Source organism: Mustela putorius, unplaced genomic scaffold (assembly GCF_011764305.1).
Source record: "Mustela putorius furo isolate JIRA1106 unplaced genomic scaffold, ASM1176430v1.1 tig00000407_pilon_pilon_pilon, whole genome shotgun sequence".
NCBI classification, from domain to species: domain Eukaryota; kingdom Metazoa; phylum Chordata; class Mammalia; order Carnivora; family Mustelidae; genus Mustela; species Mustela putorius.
The window spans coordinates 22,771,747-22,788,047 of NW_025421373.1; the positions used below are offsets into that span (position 1 = coordinate 22,771,747).

General features: G+C 43.5%; 2 protein-coding genes and 1 long non-coding RNA gene across 6 annotated transcripts in view; 2 read left to right on the forward strand and 1 right to left on the reverse strand.

Moving 5' to 3' along the window:
• The first annotated feature begins 969 nt into the window (after nucleotides 1-969).
• LOC106004779 lies at nucleotides 970-4,644 on the forward strand. Its single transcript, XR_001177785.2, has 3 exons — nucleotides 970-1,828; nucleotides 3,320-3,408; nucleotides 4,512-4,644. It is a non-coding gene; the product is annotated as an uncharacterized LOC106004779 (long non-coding RNA).
• Nucleotides 3,290-9,700, reverse strand: TIGD6 (tigger transposable element derived 6). Its single transcript, XM_013051099.2, is given in 3 exon segments — nucleotides 3,290-5,410; nucleotides 5,412-6,849; nucleotides 9,504-9,700. Coding segments are annotated over 2 exon segments (1,578 nt in total). The 5' UTR covers nucleotides 6,768-6,849; nucleotides 9,504-9,700; the 3' UTR covers nucleotides 3,290-5,188.
• Nucleotides 9,701-9,715: 15 nt separating this feature from the next.
• HMGXB3 (HMG-box containing 3) overlaps nucleotides 9,716-16,301 on the forward strand; it is a 45,199-nt gene continuing 38,613 nt past the window's right edge. For 3 of the 4 annotated variants that reach the window (XM_004737837.3, XM_045079562.1, XM_045079563.1), the window contains exons 1-3: nucleotides 9,716-10,208; nucleotides 12,947-13,085; nucleotides 14,231-14,405. In XM_004737837.3, the coding sequence (XP_004737894.2) occupies nucleotides 12,949-13,085; nucleotides 14,231-14,405 (312 nt within the window). In that variant the 5' untranslated portion in view covers nucleotides 9,716-10,208; nucleotides 12,947-12,948. The remainder of the gene's footprint in view (nucleotides 10,209-12,946; nucleotides 13,086-14,230; nucleotides 14,406-16,301) is intronic. The other variant, XM_004737838.3, reaches the window with a different exon arrangement.

Below are 16,301 nucleotides of genomic sequence, written 5' to 3' on the forward strand. Positions count from 1 at the left end.
CGGAGCCGTGTGCGGTGCCTCAACACACTCATTCTCTGGCATCTCTCCAGCTACCTTGGAGGGCTCTGCTTCCCCATCTCCTTTCAGTGCTTGTGTCCTTGGCCTCTTCTCTCCTCATTTAGCACCATTGCTTAAGCTTTGGATTTTCAGATCTGATTGAGTCTGATGAAAGTATGGCTTTTCTTGGAGAAGTAACACATTTGTATGTATACACACACACGATTTATATAGAGGCTGGTTCATGGCCCCCCATGTCATGAATACTTTGCATTATAAGCTCTCTCCAGATGACTACATCCATGGCCTCAATTGATTTGTTATCTGTGTGCTGATGGCAGCCAAACATGATTTCTAGCCTCTTTAGAACACCAGCCAGCATATCTGTCTGTACATAAATCTCCAGAGCTGTCCAGTAACAGCTGGATGCCCAGAAGCACCTCACATAGAATACAAACTCATCTTCTCTTCCCCTGTTAACGCCATCTTGATCATGGCATGACTCAGCAACTCAATCCAGAAACTTGGAAGATTTTAGAATATTCCTCTTCACATTCATCTACCTGGTAAGACTCTCAAGTCAAACATCTTTCTTGCCCTCAGTGTTCATTTATCTTCAGGACTATGCCACAGTCTACCTAGTTAATCTATTTCTCTACAACTCAGCCTCCACACTAGTTACCGATTATTTCTTAAAAAAAAAAAAAAAAAAGACCTTTGTTACTTCTAAGTGGTTCTCCAGTGTTTCCAGAGTAAGTTCAGAATCAATGCTATAGCCAATAAGACCTTAAAAAGTTTGCCCTTGGGTACCTGGGTGACTCAGTTGTTAGGTGTCTGCCTTTGGCTCAGGTCGTGATCTCAGGGTCCTGGGATTGAGCCCCCGCATTGGGCTGCCTGTTCAGCAGGAGGCCTACTTCTCCCTCTCTCACTCCCCCTGCTTGTGTTCCCTCTCTCTCTGTGTGTCTTTCTCTGTTAAATAAATAAGATCTTAAAAAAAAAAAAAAAACCCAAATAAAAAAAAGTTGCTCTTGCTTACATCTTCAGCATCTTGTCCTGTCACACATCCCTTTGCTTGACCAATAAACCTCTGACCTTAGGTGATCCCAAATGGGCCATTTTAAAATGTCCAGTCCTTTATATATGCTGTTCTTTCTTCCAGGAACAGCCTCCCAGCCCCATATGTGTAAACGTCTCTACTCTTTCCAAATACTTCTTACTAAAAGTCCCTTGCTCTTGGCAACATTTCCTATTGAATTCCTCTTCTCTCATGCTGAGTCTCCTTTGGACCTCATCTCAGCATATTCTCTCAAATGGCATTTACCACTCTATCATTTTTCCTTCTCCATCTCATCTGCTAACTGGACTCCCTGAGGTTAGGGCTGTGCATTTCATCCTTAGAGCCTCTGTGGCCAGCAGTGGGTATCAGTTCCAAGCATGGATATGTTTGGTGGATATTTATTTCTCTAAAACTGGTTCATTTACAGAGCATGTCTGTCTTGGGTCAATTACATGGCCTGTGGTTATCAATACGTTGGAAAAAGTCCCTGGTGAAGGGATAGGTGTGTAATGGGGTTGGATTAGGTGGTCCAAGGCACAGTTGTTTCTTAGATAGTTGCCTGAACAAGATTCACATTCTATGTCTTTTCTATCTTTCCTTGTTTTCCTTTTCAGTCTCTACCTTGTCAGAGAATTTAAACATGGCTGCTTCTGTGTTCCGGGTTGGCCCAGTTGTGTCTATTGTGTAATCTCTCTCTGCCCTCTGGTGGCCAGAATATGCTACCACATTTCACCTCAAAGAAGTATGGCCTCTGGTAGCATGAACAGTTAATAGGTATGCAATTTTAAAATACATTGATTGAGCCTATTTGTACTTTTGCATTACAATTTATTGGCAAGATTAAATGATAAGGAGTAAAATGGTGCTTGGCAAATAACAGGCAACAATTCTTAGCTTCCTCCCTTTTAAATAAAAGAGCCCATATTAAGAATAGGGCAAAGAAAACTTGAGTTTTGTCTTATGATCAGCCTTGGTGGTTCTGGAACACTAAACCCCAAGATCTGTTAGTGAAAGGGAGGTCTAGAAAAGGAGGTCCCTGCTTCTAGATAGTACCTGTAAAGTTTCGAATAGGAATGGGTACTAATGACATAGCATTTATAGAACTTAGTCTGTGTCAGGTATATATTTTTATCTTCATAACAGCTCAGCTGAGGTAAGTCCCTAGTTCCAGAATGCTGGCCTACAGAGAGGATTGGTCAGCTGGGGCAAACTAAATCCTCAAGTGGGGCAAGAGGCACCAGAGAATCAGGGAGAAGCCAGAGAGGGCCTGACAAAGACAGGCAACTCAGAAGGGATAATATCTTCTTTTAGTTTTAGAAAACAAAAGTATCAAACAAATAAAACCTTAATGTCCCAACAGAATCAAAGGTTTGTTTAGCCAATGTAAACCAGACTGTAAACGCTCTCTCTTTTGGATATGATTTTCATCTATAGGGATCTAATTCATTATGATACATTAAATGAGTCAAGAACGTGAGACTTCTTTTTTTAAACAAGTTTAAGCACATATTTACCAAATAGTACTATGTGCAAGGCACTTAAACGAAGCCTTTCATACCAAAGTTTTGTGTGTGTAAATCCTACAATGACTTTATGTGGACAAAAATAGGCTTATCTTTATATATTGGAATTCCTCATTATCAAAGAACAGATGATAGATAACCTGGACTGGAATATTAGTTGAGGCAATGATATTTGTGGAAAAATTTGCAAATTCTTTTACAGAGGACAGCCTTACCCTATCTTCAAGTAGAATCAATGGTTCATTCAGCCTTAAAGAAAGGCGGTGTTGACACATTAACGTATGTATCAGTTTATACACAACTGTTTATTGAAGTGCCTGTGATGTGCCCAGCACAGTGCTAGCAACCATTAAGGTTACAAAGGTCCTTGCTCCCCTGGAGCTTACAGTCTACTCAAAGAGCCACAGGATACTGATAAAAATGTAAGTGCTTAGGTAAGTGGTAGAGACAAAAAGTGCTAAGGAACTTAGCTAAGGCTAGAGCAGTGCTGAAGTCTTTTTAAAAAGCTGGGAGAAAGAGGACTCCACAGTTAGTTCCTGAAAGGCCTTGGTGGAGAGCAGGAGAGGCATTCAGGTGAAGGCACGCTAGCACACACGGGTACAGTGTGAGCTATCCAGGGGTTTATCCAGGGGCGGCGCTGATGGTACTGAGCAAGGAAGCGGAAATGCAGGTTGTAACCAACTCTAGAGGGTGCTAAAACTCAACTGAATAATCCAGTCTTTTATTTATTTATTTTTTTTAGGCATTTGGGAGCCACCACTTGGACGGGGGAAATGGCATGATGTCAAGAGATTTAACATTATGTGCCAAATGCACTTCAGGGGAAGAAAGGTGAACAAAGGAATTCAAAATTATGTTAATAATCCTGACACAAAATGACAGCAGTAAAGGTGCTGACAGTGCGTGGAACCACAGGACTTAGCCGGAAGACAGTTTTCCTCTCCTATGTGATAAGGACTTAAAATATGTATAGTTCTTTTAGTTCAAATTATACTAGTTTGCTAAAATGAAAAATATACAAAATAAGATTTCAAAGATCCATTTAAACATCTGCTGGGGTTTTTAAAAAATTGTTGTTTTGTTTAACACGGAAGCAGTCTACGATTAATCTGTTTTATATGGGTTTCAGTTAAATGATTATAGAAAGAAAAATAACCGAATTTCTATGGGTTTCTGAAATAACCACAAAATTAATCTGTACTGGGTGGGGGAACTACACTACAACACTGACAGGTACTGTATTTATCTTCTAAAAATGAAACAGACACTCATCTCGCATATTAGAAACAGATACTAGGGTTATAAAGGATATTAAAAATGCCTTCTTTATAGGAGAAAAACTTCAATATAAATCTGATTATAAATTGGTTTTGTTCTAAATAACTTAAGATCAACTCTGCTCTAGCAGATGTCTCTGCAGGACAAACATAAAGGAATAAAGGTGAAGTAATTTTAGCAAAGGCAAACAGTGTGCCTTCATGTTAATCACAAAGTCCAGGCTGGATTACTCACAAGTGGAAGAATCCAAATAGGGAACGATCCAAATCCTGTCACACGTGTCCTTTCTCCCACAGACTTCCCTCTCACCTTGTCTGGAAAGTGAGAGGTGCACTGGGCTATATGTCTTTTCCCAGGATTTTCTGATATACAAGGCCCCCACGTTGTATCCTATCTCCTTTTTAATTCCCCTCGTATTCCCCTGTGCCCCAGCTCTGTCTGACTAATAAGCATTACAAGATGTGTTCCTACTCTAGGTGGTTCCTGCTAATCTGTATAGACAGATGTACCTCTGCTCACTACTTGGCTAGTTGGTGCAGCACTCAAGAGAAAAGCTAAGAAAATTCTAGAGTTACCAACTCAGCAGAAAGGAGTTAACAGATCTGGAATAAGAAGTGCTAATGCTTTTTTCCCCCTCTTCTTTTCTTTTTTGATAGTGAGTGGGAGCATTCGGATGGCCGGCTGGCTGAAGAGAGAAGTACTAGGATCCAGCTAGACCAGTGGTTCTCAAAGTAAGGATCCTGGACCACATTAGCCATCAGCAGGACCTGAGAACTTGTTAGAAATGCAAATTTTGGGGCCCCACCTAATACCCACTGAATCAGAAAACTGGAGGTGGAGCCCAGCAATCTGGATTTTAGCAAGCCTTTCAAGTGATTCTGAAGTGAGTTAACATTTGGAAACCACTGAGCTAGACTTACTGGTAAGAAGTTGGCTTCCTACCGTGTGCTTGATTTTCCTTTGGCCAAATCAGCAATTCCCAAATTTTTCTGCACATTGGAATGACCTGGGCAGTTTCACAAACTACTAATGCCTGTGACCTATAACCACAGATTGTGATTTAATTGGTCTGGGATAAGGCCTGGGCTTTAGAAATTTTTTTTAAAGATGCTCAAGAGATCCTAAGGTGCAGACAACTTTTGAAACCATTTGATTAATCAAAAGATAACACACATATTAGTCAAATTTCATTCAAGGAAGTTTCCTGATTATTTCAGAGGACTGGAATGTTGTCATTATAATATTGCTTAAAATTTAAGTTCAATATCCTATCTAAAAACTTTATTCTTATAAACTACATTTTCTAAGTCAAAAGAAGCAATTAATGCCTATGTTATTTTGTTTGGAGGAGATCTGTAATTTTGGAGTCAACAAGAGTTTGTGTCACTTTCCTCATTAAATATTCATCTATTCCATTTAGCTGTCCAAAAACGGTGTCAGGAACACCTACACAAGTGGAAAGGAACTGTCTAAGTTTCTGTACATTTGAGATGGCATCCGTGATGGTGATTTTTGGCTGCAGTGGTAAAGATACCTCCCCATCCTCTTCACTTCCATCCAGCTTCATCTCTATTTTCAGCATCCTCCATGCCCTGGATGACCTCAGTGTCTATCAGCTCTTGAGCGATGATGAGATCATTATCTGCAGTGACAAAGTCCTGGAAATGTATTTCGTTGGGGACACGGGTGGCAAGAGCCACAGAGTGCCATAACTTTTCAATGGCTACCTCTGGTTCACTGGCTGCTGCTTCTGTGTCAGAATCTGTCAGTTCCATGGGGATGATGCCTGCCTTCTGCCAGCATCTCACCACTGTGGACTGCTTGACTGACCACCATGCTGCCGCAATCATGTCGATGGCCTGCCTGATGTCCACTTTTCCTTGGTCCTCACTGCTGTGGAGCTTGAGGAGGATCTGTGTCAGGAGGTAGCTTCGGTACTGCACTTTCATGGTGTGAATTATGCCGAGATTCAGGGGCTGCAGGACGGCAGTACAGTTAGAGGGTAGGTACCCCACTTGGATCCTTTCCAAGCGTGGCAGCATGTTGTGAGCGGAGCAGTTGTCGATCAGCAGGAGGATGCGGCGTTCTGCCCGCTTCATCCTGGCATCCACTTGCATCAGCCACTCATTAAACAGATCCTGCGTCATCCATGCCCACTGGTTGGCTCGGTAATCACAAGGGAGGGAATGGACGTTTTTGAGACAGTGTGGGTTGGCTGACCTACCAACAATCAATGGTCTCATTTTTTCAGTCCCTGAAGCATTGCAACAAAAGAGTGCTGTCAACCGCTGCTTTGCTTTCTTGCCCCCTCTACAATGGTCCCCTTTAGCAGCAAGCGTGTGCTGGGGAAGCAGTTGGAAAAACACTCCTGTCTCGTCAGCATTAAAGATATCATCTGGGCTGTAGTCAGCAATCAGTTTTATAATTTCCCCTGCATGCCACTCGTTAACCTTATCTATTCCTAGACCATTCATTAATCTGTCACTATCCTCTCTACAGACTGCTTTCAAAGCAATTCCGTGGCGATCCCTAAATCTGTTCAGCCAACCCACACTTGCTTGAAAATTGTCATAGCCAAGCATGTTGGCCAAGTTTAGTGCTTTTTTCCGAATGACAGACCCAGTCACAAGAATGTTTTTGGCATGGATTTCTTGAAACCAAGCAAAAACAGCTTTATCAATGTCGTCATAGAGAGCATTCCTCATCCTTTTCCGCTGGGGTCCTACAGATGCCTCCCGTACCTTCTCTTCAAATTTGGTGCGATCCTTTAAAAATGTAGACAAGGTGGAAGGGGTGATACCGAATTCTTTTGCCACATCACCTTTCCTCTTTCCTGAGTCTACAGCTTCCACCACCTTCATTTTCTCCTCCAGGGAGAACTGCCGACGCTTCTTGTTCCCCTTGTTTGCCATATTCACAGAATGAGTGCTGGGCCACAATTACCAGGGCTGAGTGTGTTCCTCCTCTAGGCTTGTTTTGCCACAGTGTAGAAAACTGAGGAGAGAGAATGTGGAGTACCTGTCAGGAACCAGAGATAATGGATTCCCTGTAAAAGGTGGGTCAGATTTTTCAAAATCCTACTAGGAAATGATAATATAAGGCCAAAATCAAGAGAAAATAGGATTCATACTACTGACTTGTTGTAGGGATTACTTATACAGACTCACAGAATGTTTGAAAAAAAAAAAAAAAAAGAGAGAGACCTTACAGAGAATCTAGTTCACTTAAAGTTTCTGAGCTTCTGTAAAAATAATGTCTGTTCTGTCTACTGTGGGAATAGATTGAAAAAATAAATAGTAAAAGATGTTGGCAAATAGTAGTGCACTGTATAAATTAAAGGGATTATTATCTGGCTCATTTTATAATAGAAACTGAGGCTCAGAGAAGGGACCTACCCAAGCTCATAGACTTCGGATTTCTTGACTCAGAATTAGTGCCATTTCTGTAACTCCATAGTCCTGCTGGATATTCCATCAAAATGAGGTCTTTAAAGCTCTATCACTATTTGCCTTGGAAGGATTTTCACTGTGGGAATATGTTTTATTCATTTGGTGTTCATAGGTGTTAAGTGGTAAGGATACAGTGATGAACAACACAGTCAAGGTCCCTGCCCTTAGGAAATATACAATACAGTGGAGGAAGATGAGCCAAAAGAGAACAGATAGGTAAGATAATTACAGAGCGTGCTAGGGCTATGAAGGAAATAACCATGATCAGGCAGAAGCAGTTTTGGTAACTGTCTGCGAAGACATTTTATCATGAGAGTCCTCACAGGACAAGAGAAGCTGCTGTGACCTTAGGCTGTGACTGCCCCTTTGCAAGGGCTGACTCCTACCACCACCTCCACACATTTATCTATCCATTCTTGGCATCCTCTATGTGCTAAGCACTATGCTCAATACCAGCCATCCAGAGACGGATGGAGCACAGTGCCCACCATTCAGAAGCCTATCAGGGGAAAAAAAAAAAAAAAAGAAGAAGCCTATCACGGAAGCGGGGAAGACAAACACTAAAGTGCATTAAAACTATAAAAGAGGTTACAGAGTACTGTGAACTAGAATAGAGCTGTGGAGATGATCAACTGGGTGGGACATGAAAGGGCAGAGCACTTCAAAGAGGAAACAATATTGATGTTGGGCCTTCAAGTACAAACAACTAGAAGTTCATGAGATAGAAGGAAATATGTGCAAAGGCAATCAAGTACTATAGAAAACAAGACAGTATGGCCAGGAAAAAAAAAAAGTCTTTGGAGAAGAGAACAAGAGCCAAATCATAAAATTTTAGCTTGATCCTGGGACAGTAAGAGGCCACAGAGGTGTGTTTATTTGAATCACGTGACCAGGTTTGCACTTCAGAAGGAGTCCTTTGGTTGCAAAGTGGAGAACCTAAAGGGTAAAATCCATTTTCCTAAGAGGTGGCCCTAAATCTGAAGATAAAAGGAAGCTAGCCTTGTAGGCCACAGACAGCTGGGATATATTAATTTGAATGCAAAGAGAAGCCACTGAAGGATTTTAATCGAGGAGAAAGATGACTGCTATGTAAAGAATGGAATTGAAGGGTGTCAGGTAAATAGCAGGCGACTAGTTAGGAGGCTGCTGCAGGAGTCCAGATGTGAGATAATGGTGGCTTGGATTAGAGTTACAGCGGATTGTGGTAAGAAGTAGCCAGTTTGGGCTCTATTTTTGCAGATCTTGCTGATGGACTAGATATCAGGTGCAGGAGGGTTTAAGGATAAATCCTCGATTTCTGGCTGGAGCAGTGAGCAACCCAAGGTATGGTTGTGCCATTTAGTGAGATGAGAACCAACTGAGGAGATGGAAACCATTACTGAAGATCGACTTCATAAACTTAATTTGTTCCTTTACGTGCTTAATTCAGCTTACACATGGCAGGACTTGGATGCAAATCCAAGGAGACTCAGCACGAAGCCAGTGTTCTGAACACTACAGAGTACTATACACCCTGTTCGGGGAACTACCAGTATCGAAGGAGAATGAAGTAAGAGACAAACCAAAGTCTTTTAGGTCAAGCTAAGCTTGTATTTTATTCTAAGCGAATGAAAAGACACTAGAAGGTTTTAAGCAGGGGGCGACTGGATCAGTTACAGTGCAAAAAGATCAATCCCCCTCTTGTGTGGAGAAATGACTGCAGAGCGACAAGAGGGGAGGTGGGAAGAAACGCCATCAGTCCAGGAGGAGATACTGGTGACTACGAGGTTGGTGACAGTGGCACATCGAGAAAAGTACGCAGATTGGAAAAATACATTTGCAAGATAGTGAGGGTCGTTCAAGGACTTGTACCAATGTGGAACGATCTGTGACACTGGCGGGAAAAGGGCATACTATTCTTGTCCGACTCCAGAGCCTCTCCACTTGGGTCATTCGGCTCAGGTTGAATCACTCCAGAACTCACTAGCCTAACTGTGTGTAGGACGGCGGGAAGGACGGATTGGGTGAGGACGACGGCTTGATGCGGCACCAAGAAGAACCCTGCGCTGAACGAGCGGGGACAGACTGGACAGGGCTGGAGTCTGGCCTTGAACACTGTGCTGAGAGGGTGGTGCTGGGGCTCCCCAGGGCCCGACGTGGCTTTGAGAGGTGAGGCGGGGCCTCGACCTCTTTCGCTCGGCACAGCCCCGCCCCAGTTACCTGAGCGCCCTACGGCAATGCCCCGGGGCTAAGCGGCCCCGGCGTCCCAAAGCGGGTGGCCGCAGCTTCCTCCTCCTCCCGGAACCTCTAGCCGGAAACAGTCCGTCCGCCTTATCAGTCCCCTCTAAGCATCTAAGCAGTTCCTATGGGCCCGCCCCTCGACCAGGGCTGGACTGTTGCGCATGCGCAAAAGGACGCGCGCAGTCACGCGCAGCCGGCCGCTTCCGGTGCGCCGCGAGGGCCGCCGGGAAGGGTCTCCCTGGCGATCTGAGGTGTGCTGCTGCTGCCGCTGCCGCCGCCGAGCCGGTGCTGCGGCGACGCTCGTGTCCCTGCTGTCTTCCTCGGGCTCCCCGGGGCTTGACCCCCGGGGCCCTCGGCAGGCGTCGGTGAAGACCCTGCGGAGCGAGCCTGTGCTCCCATACCCGCTCTCCACGACCCTATATCGCGACTCCGAGAAGGGGGAGCGAGAGGAGCTGTCGCGACTCCGCGCCGTGTGTCGCCGGGCGGGGCCGCGGGGCCGGGGCTCCTCCAGCCCCCGGGATGCGCGCGCGAGCCCTCGCCTCCACTTCCTTGTTGCCGCTGTCACGACTGGAGCCGCCTCTCGCCGACAGCGGGGAGCGCGACTGCGCCGGCCAGCCCCCTCGTCGAGCCCCAGGGCCGGGCGCCTCCGGGAATGTGAGCCGCGCGCCTTGCACGCTCCTCCGGGTAAGTCCCGCCCTCGAGCGCCTCGCTGCACTGTGCCGCGGAAATGCTGGGCGACCTCGAGCCGGATGCTGCGGCTCTCTGAGCCCGGTTGTCCTTTCCAAAGAGTAGGACCAGTAAGCCTTATTAGTCTTCTGCTGCCGCATTCGGTACGTTTGGGACATCCGAAACCGAGAGGGAAAGGAACTAGCCCGAAGACAATCCGTGACCCCTAGCCAAACTGTCAAAGGCCATCACCCGAGGTTTTGAGGTGCATCTGATGGAACAGTGAAAGTGTCTCCAATTTCAACTACTCCCTTAGTCCTGTTTTACAGAAGAGAAAACTGAGGCTTAGAATAAGTAGGCTGCTCAAGGTCATAGAGCTCTGTGCGGGTGCTATAAAAATGTGTAACTTAGTCGTGATTTTTTTGCTTTCCACAGACCTTGGTTTTTACCTTTATATTATTCTGCGTTTTGTGGGGGGGGGGTATTGCTGAACTGAGGCCTAGGGTCTGAAAATAATCTTAGACTCAGGCTTAAAATGGGGGTAGTCAAACAAGCAAAAAACAAGGTAGTCTCTTCCTGCCCCCCACCCCACGGTGGTTGTAATGGGTCTTCTTCCTAAATTGTTTTGCTCTGGGTGCTAAAATTCTACATGTCATTTTTTACAGATGCTCTCCTGCAGTTACTGCTTATCTGCAACACTCTCAAGGGCTAAGAAGTCAATTATTAAGGGCAAAAAAAAAAAAAAAGCATAATAGCCACATAGTCTTGATTTGAATTCTAGCTACCCTTACCCTGTGAAGGCACTGGCCTATTAATTACCTAACCAAGTTGTGGATTATGTTCTCTTCTTGGGTTGCACTGAGACAGCATGCAGGGTTTATTTGTTTTAATGGGAAGAGAAATCATTAGAGATGACAACAAGAAAGAACCTTAGGAATAGTATGTTTTTAACTGGAGACCATCTTTGAAATTATAGGGGACATGTCGCTTGTCTGCATTTTCTAGGGGAGGGTTTTTAGCTTTTACAATATTCTCAAAAGGTATTCTTGCCTCCCCCAGACTTAGGAGCTACTGATTCCAGCCTTTTCCTCTCACGGGAGGAACAGTTGAAATTCAGGGTGTAGTATAGACTTGTCTGAGATCACATGGTTAGAGTTGAGCCTTGGAGGCAGGCCTCCTTGCTTAACAATGCTCTTTTTTTCATTATACCTTAACCAGATACCTCATAATTTGTAGAGTGAGGTTTAAATGAGATGTGAGTGGGTTTATAATACACAGATCTGCCTTGTATTTACTGCTACTCCGTCTTCCCAGAATTCTAAGTTCTTTTCCGACAGATTTTCAAGAGCAAACACAGTATATCATTTCTGTCTAATAAAATTGAAGTGGTTTCTGGAACCTTTCCTCCTCCAAGAATTGAGTCTTTTGGGTAAAACTCCCAACTGAGAACGTGGCCACAAATAGGCTAACTCTTATTGAACTAGTCGTTCAGGTTTTTTAATGCCTTCCTTTTCTAGGAAGAGCTGTTCATTTTCTGTTTCTTAGGCCAGGGAGCTAATGTTTGTCAGATTACTGTTTAGACCTAAGCTGTCTAGTACCATAGCCGCTAACCATATGTGGCTAATTGAAATTAATTACAATTAAACAAAACAAAATTCGGTTCCTATGTCACAGTAGCCATATTTCAGGTGCTTAATAGCCATATTGGAGAGTGCAGATACAGAACATTTCCATCATTGCAGAAAGGTCATTGAACAGTGCTAGTGGAAATGGGGAGAGTGTCATATAAAAAAAAAAGTCGGCTTTTTGAATGAAAAAAATCTTTCAAGTACCTGTTTGGGTGTGGTGGCCTTAGGCAGATCATGAAGCACTTCAGCCATAGATCTTTCATCTTTAGTCATGAGCCCTGTCCTTTGTGTAACACCTGGGCATTCTCAAAGAGTTATATCTGTGGTATCCTTTGAGCCTTATGCTATAAATCTGTAGTAAGGTGGGTGAGACACCGATTTTTTTTTTTTTAAAGATTTTTTATTTGACAAAGATCACAGGTAGGCAGAGAGGCAGGCAGAAAGAGAGGAGGGAAGCAGGCTCCCTGCTGAGCAGAGAGCCCGATGCCAGACTCAATCCCAGGACCCTGAGATCATGACATAAGCCAAAGGACGCCTGTCTTTTTATATGTGAAAAAATTTGAACCTGAAGCAGCTAAAGGATCTGCTCAAAGTCACAAACTGGCAGGTTGTAAAGAATTTCTTACATATAGTATTTACTGCCTGTCTGAATGAATACCTGGATGAGTCAATGAAGCAGTTTGCTTAAGGTGATGAAACATGAGAGAAGGTCTGGAACCTCTGACCACTGGCCAGATTTAGTCTTTTCACCTTTTACCATATGAAATTGTTATAATGTGGGGCTAATCTTTGAGTTGATGAATAACTATATCCCAGGAGTGAATATAAGCAAATGACCTGTCAAAGCTAGTGGTCCTAAATTTGCTGGGTCAGAGGAATCACCTGGGGTACTTGTTAAGCATACAGATTTCCATACCCTCTGGAGATTCTGATTCAGAAGAGCTGATGTGGAACCCTGGGATCTGTATATTTATCAAATACGCCTAGTGCTTCTTAGGATCTGCTGAGTTTGGGAAATGACTGAACCTTGAGGCCCTGGCAGAGATAGGGGATCGTTGGATCAAGTGGCTACTGTCCTCTTTAGGAAAATAGATTCTTGAAACCTGTTTGTGTTTGACTTTCCTCTAGCCATGGATGCATCATATGATGGTACTGAGGTAACTGTCGTGATGGAGGAAATTGAGGAAGCCTACTGTTATACCTCCCCTGGGCCACCCAAGAAGAAGAAAAAGTATAAAATACATGGAGAAAAGGCCAAGAAACCCAGGTTAGCCAACACCTTTTGGTAGCTAGCATTTATAAACACAAGCTGCTTGGAGAGCTGTGTTGAGGAAGACTTTAGGCTCCGGCTGCATCCAGACTCATTGAGAGTGCCATATTCGTTGTTGAAGTCTTTGGATGGGCAATGTGTTGTGGGGTGAGGGAGCTGGGGAATAGGAAGTTGTGGATTGATACCCGCAGTTGCTATTCCTGACCGGATCTTGATCATGTTTTCATGCTGTCACAGGAAATTGTACCATACAAATGATGGAAGCTATGTACAAATAAAATAATGTTATTTATTATTAACATTATCGATTTTTAAGCATTTAGAATAGAAAATTCATTAAAATATAGAATTGTAATAGATCAGTGATAACTATAAAGATTATCCATGCTATAGCTCTAATCTCGCTCTTAACTGAATCCTCTAAAACTTCTTGCTGAGGTTACCACTTTTGGGTTACTTTGGTAGTTAATTTACTTTCTTTCTCAGCCCTTTGGTAGTTAATTTACTTCCTTTCTCAGTGCTGTTGGCCAGTGAGATGACCAGAGGCTCTGTGGAGAAGTAAAGCATGTGGGTGATAACCAGACTGTGATTAGGCCCCTAAGTAACCTTTCCCAAGAGTGGGATGGCAGTGTACTTGTTTATCTTTGCTCATACTTGCCTATAGAGCCGATCATTCCTGCAGAAAAACTGGTCCAAGGAAAAGTAAGTCATATAGGCTTTTGCTTCCAGGTTTCTGGAGGGAGAAACTTGTACACCGATGGGGCTGTTATTTATGTATTCATTTATTTCTTTTTAAAAATTTTTTTAAAAGATTTTATTTGAGAGAGAGAGGATGTGTATGTGTGTGAGAGAGAGAGAGATCACAAGCTGAGGGGAGGGATGGAGGGAGAAGCAGACTCCTGCTGAGCAGGGAGTGGGTTGTGGGACTTATCTGGCATTGACGCTTAACTGCTTAACCAGATGCTTAACTGCTTAACTGAGCCACCCAGGTGCCCTGAGCTATTATTTAAATGTTTGTTTGCTTCAGTTCCTACTTAGATAAATGCTTTGAAATGAAAAGCTAGGTTTTTGCCACTTCACTGGCAAACCCTGACACTTCACTGGTTGAATGAGGGAAGACCTTAAGTTATTCCTTCCTTTAGGTCGGCTTACCTTCTATACTATTACGACATCTACTTGAAAGTGCAGCAGGAACTCCCCCACCTCCCTCAGTCTGAGATCAATAAGAAGATTAGTGAAAGTTGGAGGCTCCTCAGCGTGGCCGAGAGGAGTTACTACCTGGAGAAAGCCAAACTAGAGAAAGAAGGTTTGGATCCTGTAAGTAATTTTTTCCCCAGCTAATTTCCCCATTCAGTCAGTGGTGAAGGCCCTGGGAAGAGCCCATTCCACTCTCTTTTTTTCTTCTTTTCTCTTCTTGGAAAAACTTCGAGTTGAGTCCATTTTATCTTCCTTAATTTAGTAGTTTATAAGGCATTTTTCCTGTACCCCATGAGTTTTCACCTTACTAATTGAAAGTAATGAATATGTGTTATATTGATTGCTGTCAGTTATAACATAATCAGCAGTTAGGCTGGTGAGTGTGGAAGTAGATACAGCTGCTTTGTATAATGTCACATTCTTCTATTAACACTGGTGGTTGTGCACAATGCCAGAAGCAGAAGATGATGGAGGAGACAGGCCTGAATTAAAGAATCCGTAAGGATGTGTTCTAGATTGTGTCTGTCAGCCATTTTGTATTTCTGGTTCACAATAACTGACAACTGTTAATACTGCTGGTTTTTTATTAAACTGAAATTGCTTCAGGAAAAATAACTTTGTTGTTGCAAGGTTAACAGCTTGACTCCTTTTTTCAATTGAAACATTGTCTCTGATTTCTTCTTTGATAATGTAGAGCCAAGGTTTTTCAGGAATGCAACAGCTATGTTAGAGCAGAGGAGGTTGTGTTTTCTTAGTGGAGGCCGTCTACCACTGCCATTTAGATTATTTTGCTCTTAGTGGCTTGGCATTTCTCTTTGTGGAAGAGTTTTGTGTTATCTAAGGTCTTGGAGATATCCGTCTGTACCCCCTCCTTTTAAAATTTTTTTAAAGGATATTTATTTGTCAGAGAACACAAGCAAAGGGAGCAGCAGGCAGAGGGAGAAGCAGGCACCTTGCTGAGCAAGGAGCCCAATACAGGACTGCATCCCAGGTCTAGGATCATGACCCTAGCTAAAGGCAGATGCTTAACTGATAGCCACCCAGGCATCCCTGTACCCCCTCCTTTAGATGATTTGTTTGTAAACTGAATCTGGGAGACAGTTCCTTTGGGAAAGGGGAAGTGGAGTCTGGGAAAAGTATACATTCCCTTGGTTTCCCCATCAATAAAGTTAGCAACCTTTTTACCCCGATACAGGAAAATTTGCCTATTCCCAGAGTGATAATGGTTTTTAAAGCTACACACTAATGTAGGCCCTTTTTAAATCTTTTAAAACATTTTTTTAAAGATTTTATTTATTTATTTGACAGAGAGAGAGAGAGATCACAAGTAGGCAGAGAGGCAGGAAGAAGGGGGGGAGCAGGTTCCCTGCTGAGCAGAGAGCCCGATGCAGGACTTGATCCCAGGACCCTGAGATCATGACTTGAGCTGAAAGCAGAGGCTTAACCTACTGAGGCACCCAGGCTCCTCAAAACAGTTTTTAAATAAATTATCTGCAATGATTTTTTCTTATCCATGTGGGGACTTTATATCTGCCATCCTCTCTAGAACTACTATCAAGAACATGAATTGATTAGCTCTGATATTAACTAGCTGTGACCCTGGAAGAATCGCTTAACCTTTGAGTCTTGGTTTCCTCATTTGTAAAGTGGGAAATAATACTATCTACTCACAGCGTTTAAAATAGATAATATAAGCTCTTAGCTGAGTCCTTGACACATGCTGCCTTGGTCAGTGAATACCACTCTTCAGTAGGTTAAGTGTCCAGGGGCCACATGATAAGAAAAGGTGGTATTTAAGAGCATGAGTTATCCGAATGTGCCAAGACTTAGTAAGGCTTTGGGTGCTTTGTTTGACCTCTCTGAGATTGCCTGGTACGAAGGTGAGACCCTCCTGCCTTCATACTTCGGGATCCTGTCAGAGACCTTGTGGCAGCCTGGCTTCTCGGCAGCCCTTCCAGTCTCTTGCCATGTGGCAAGGCCCATAGTTCCAGTGTCATTCAGGTTGGCCTGGTGTCT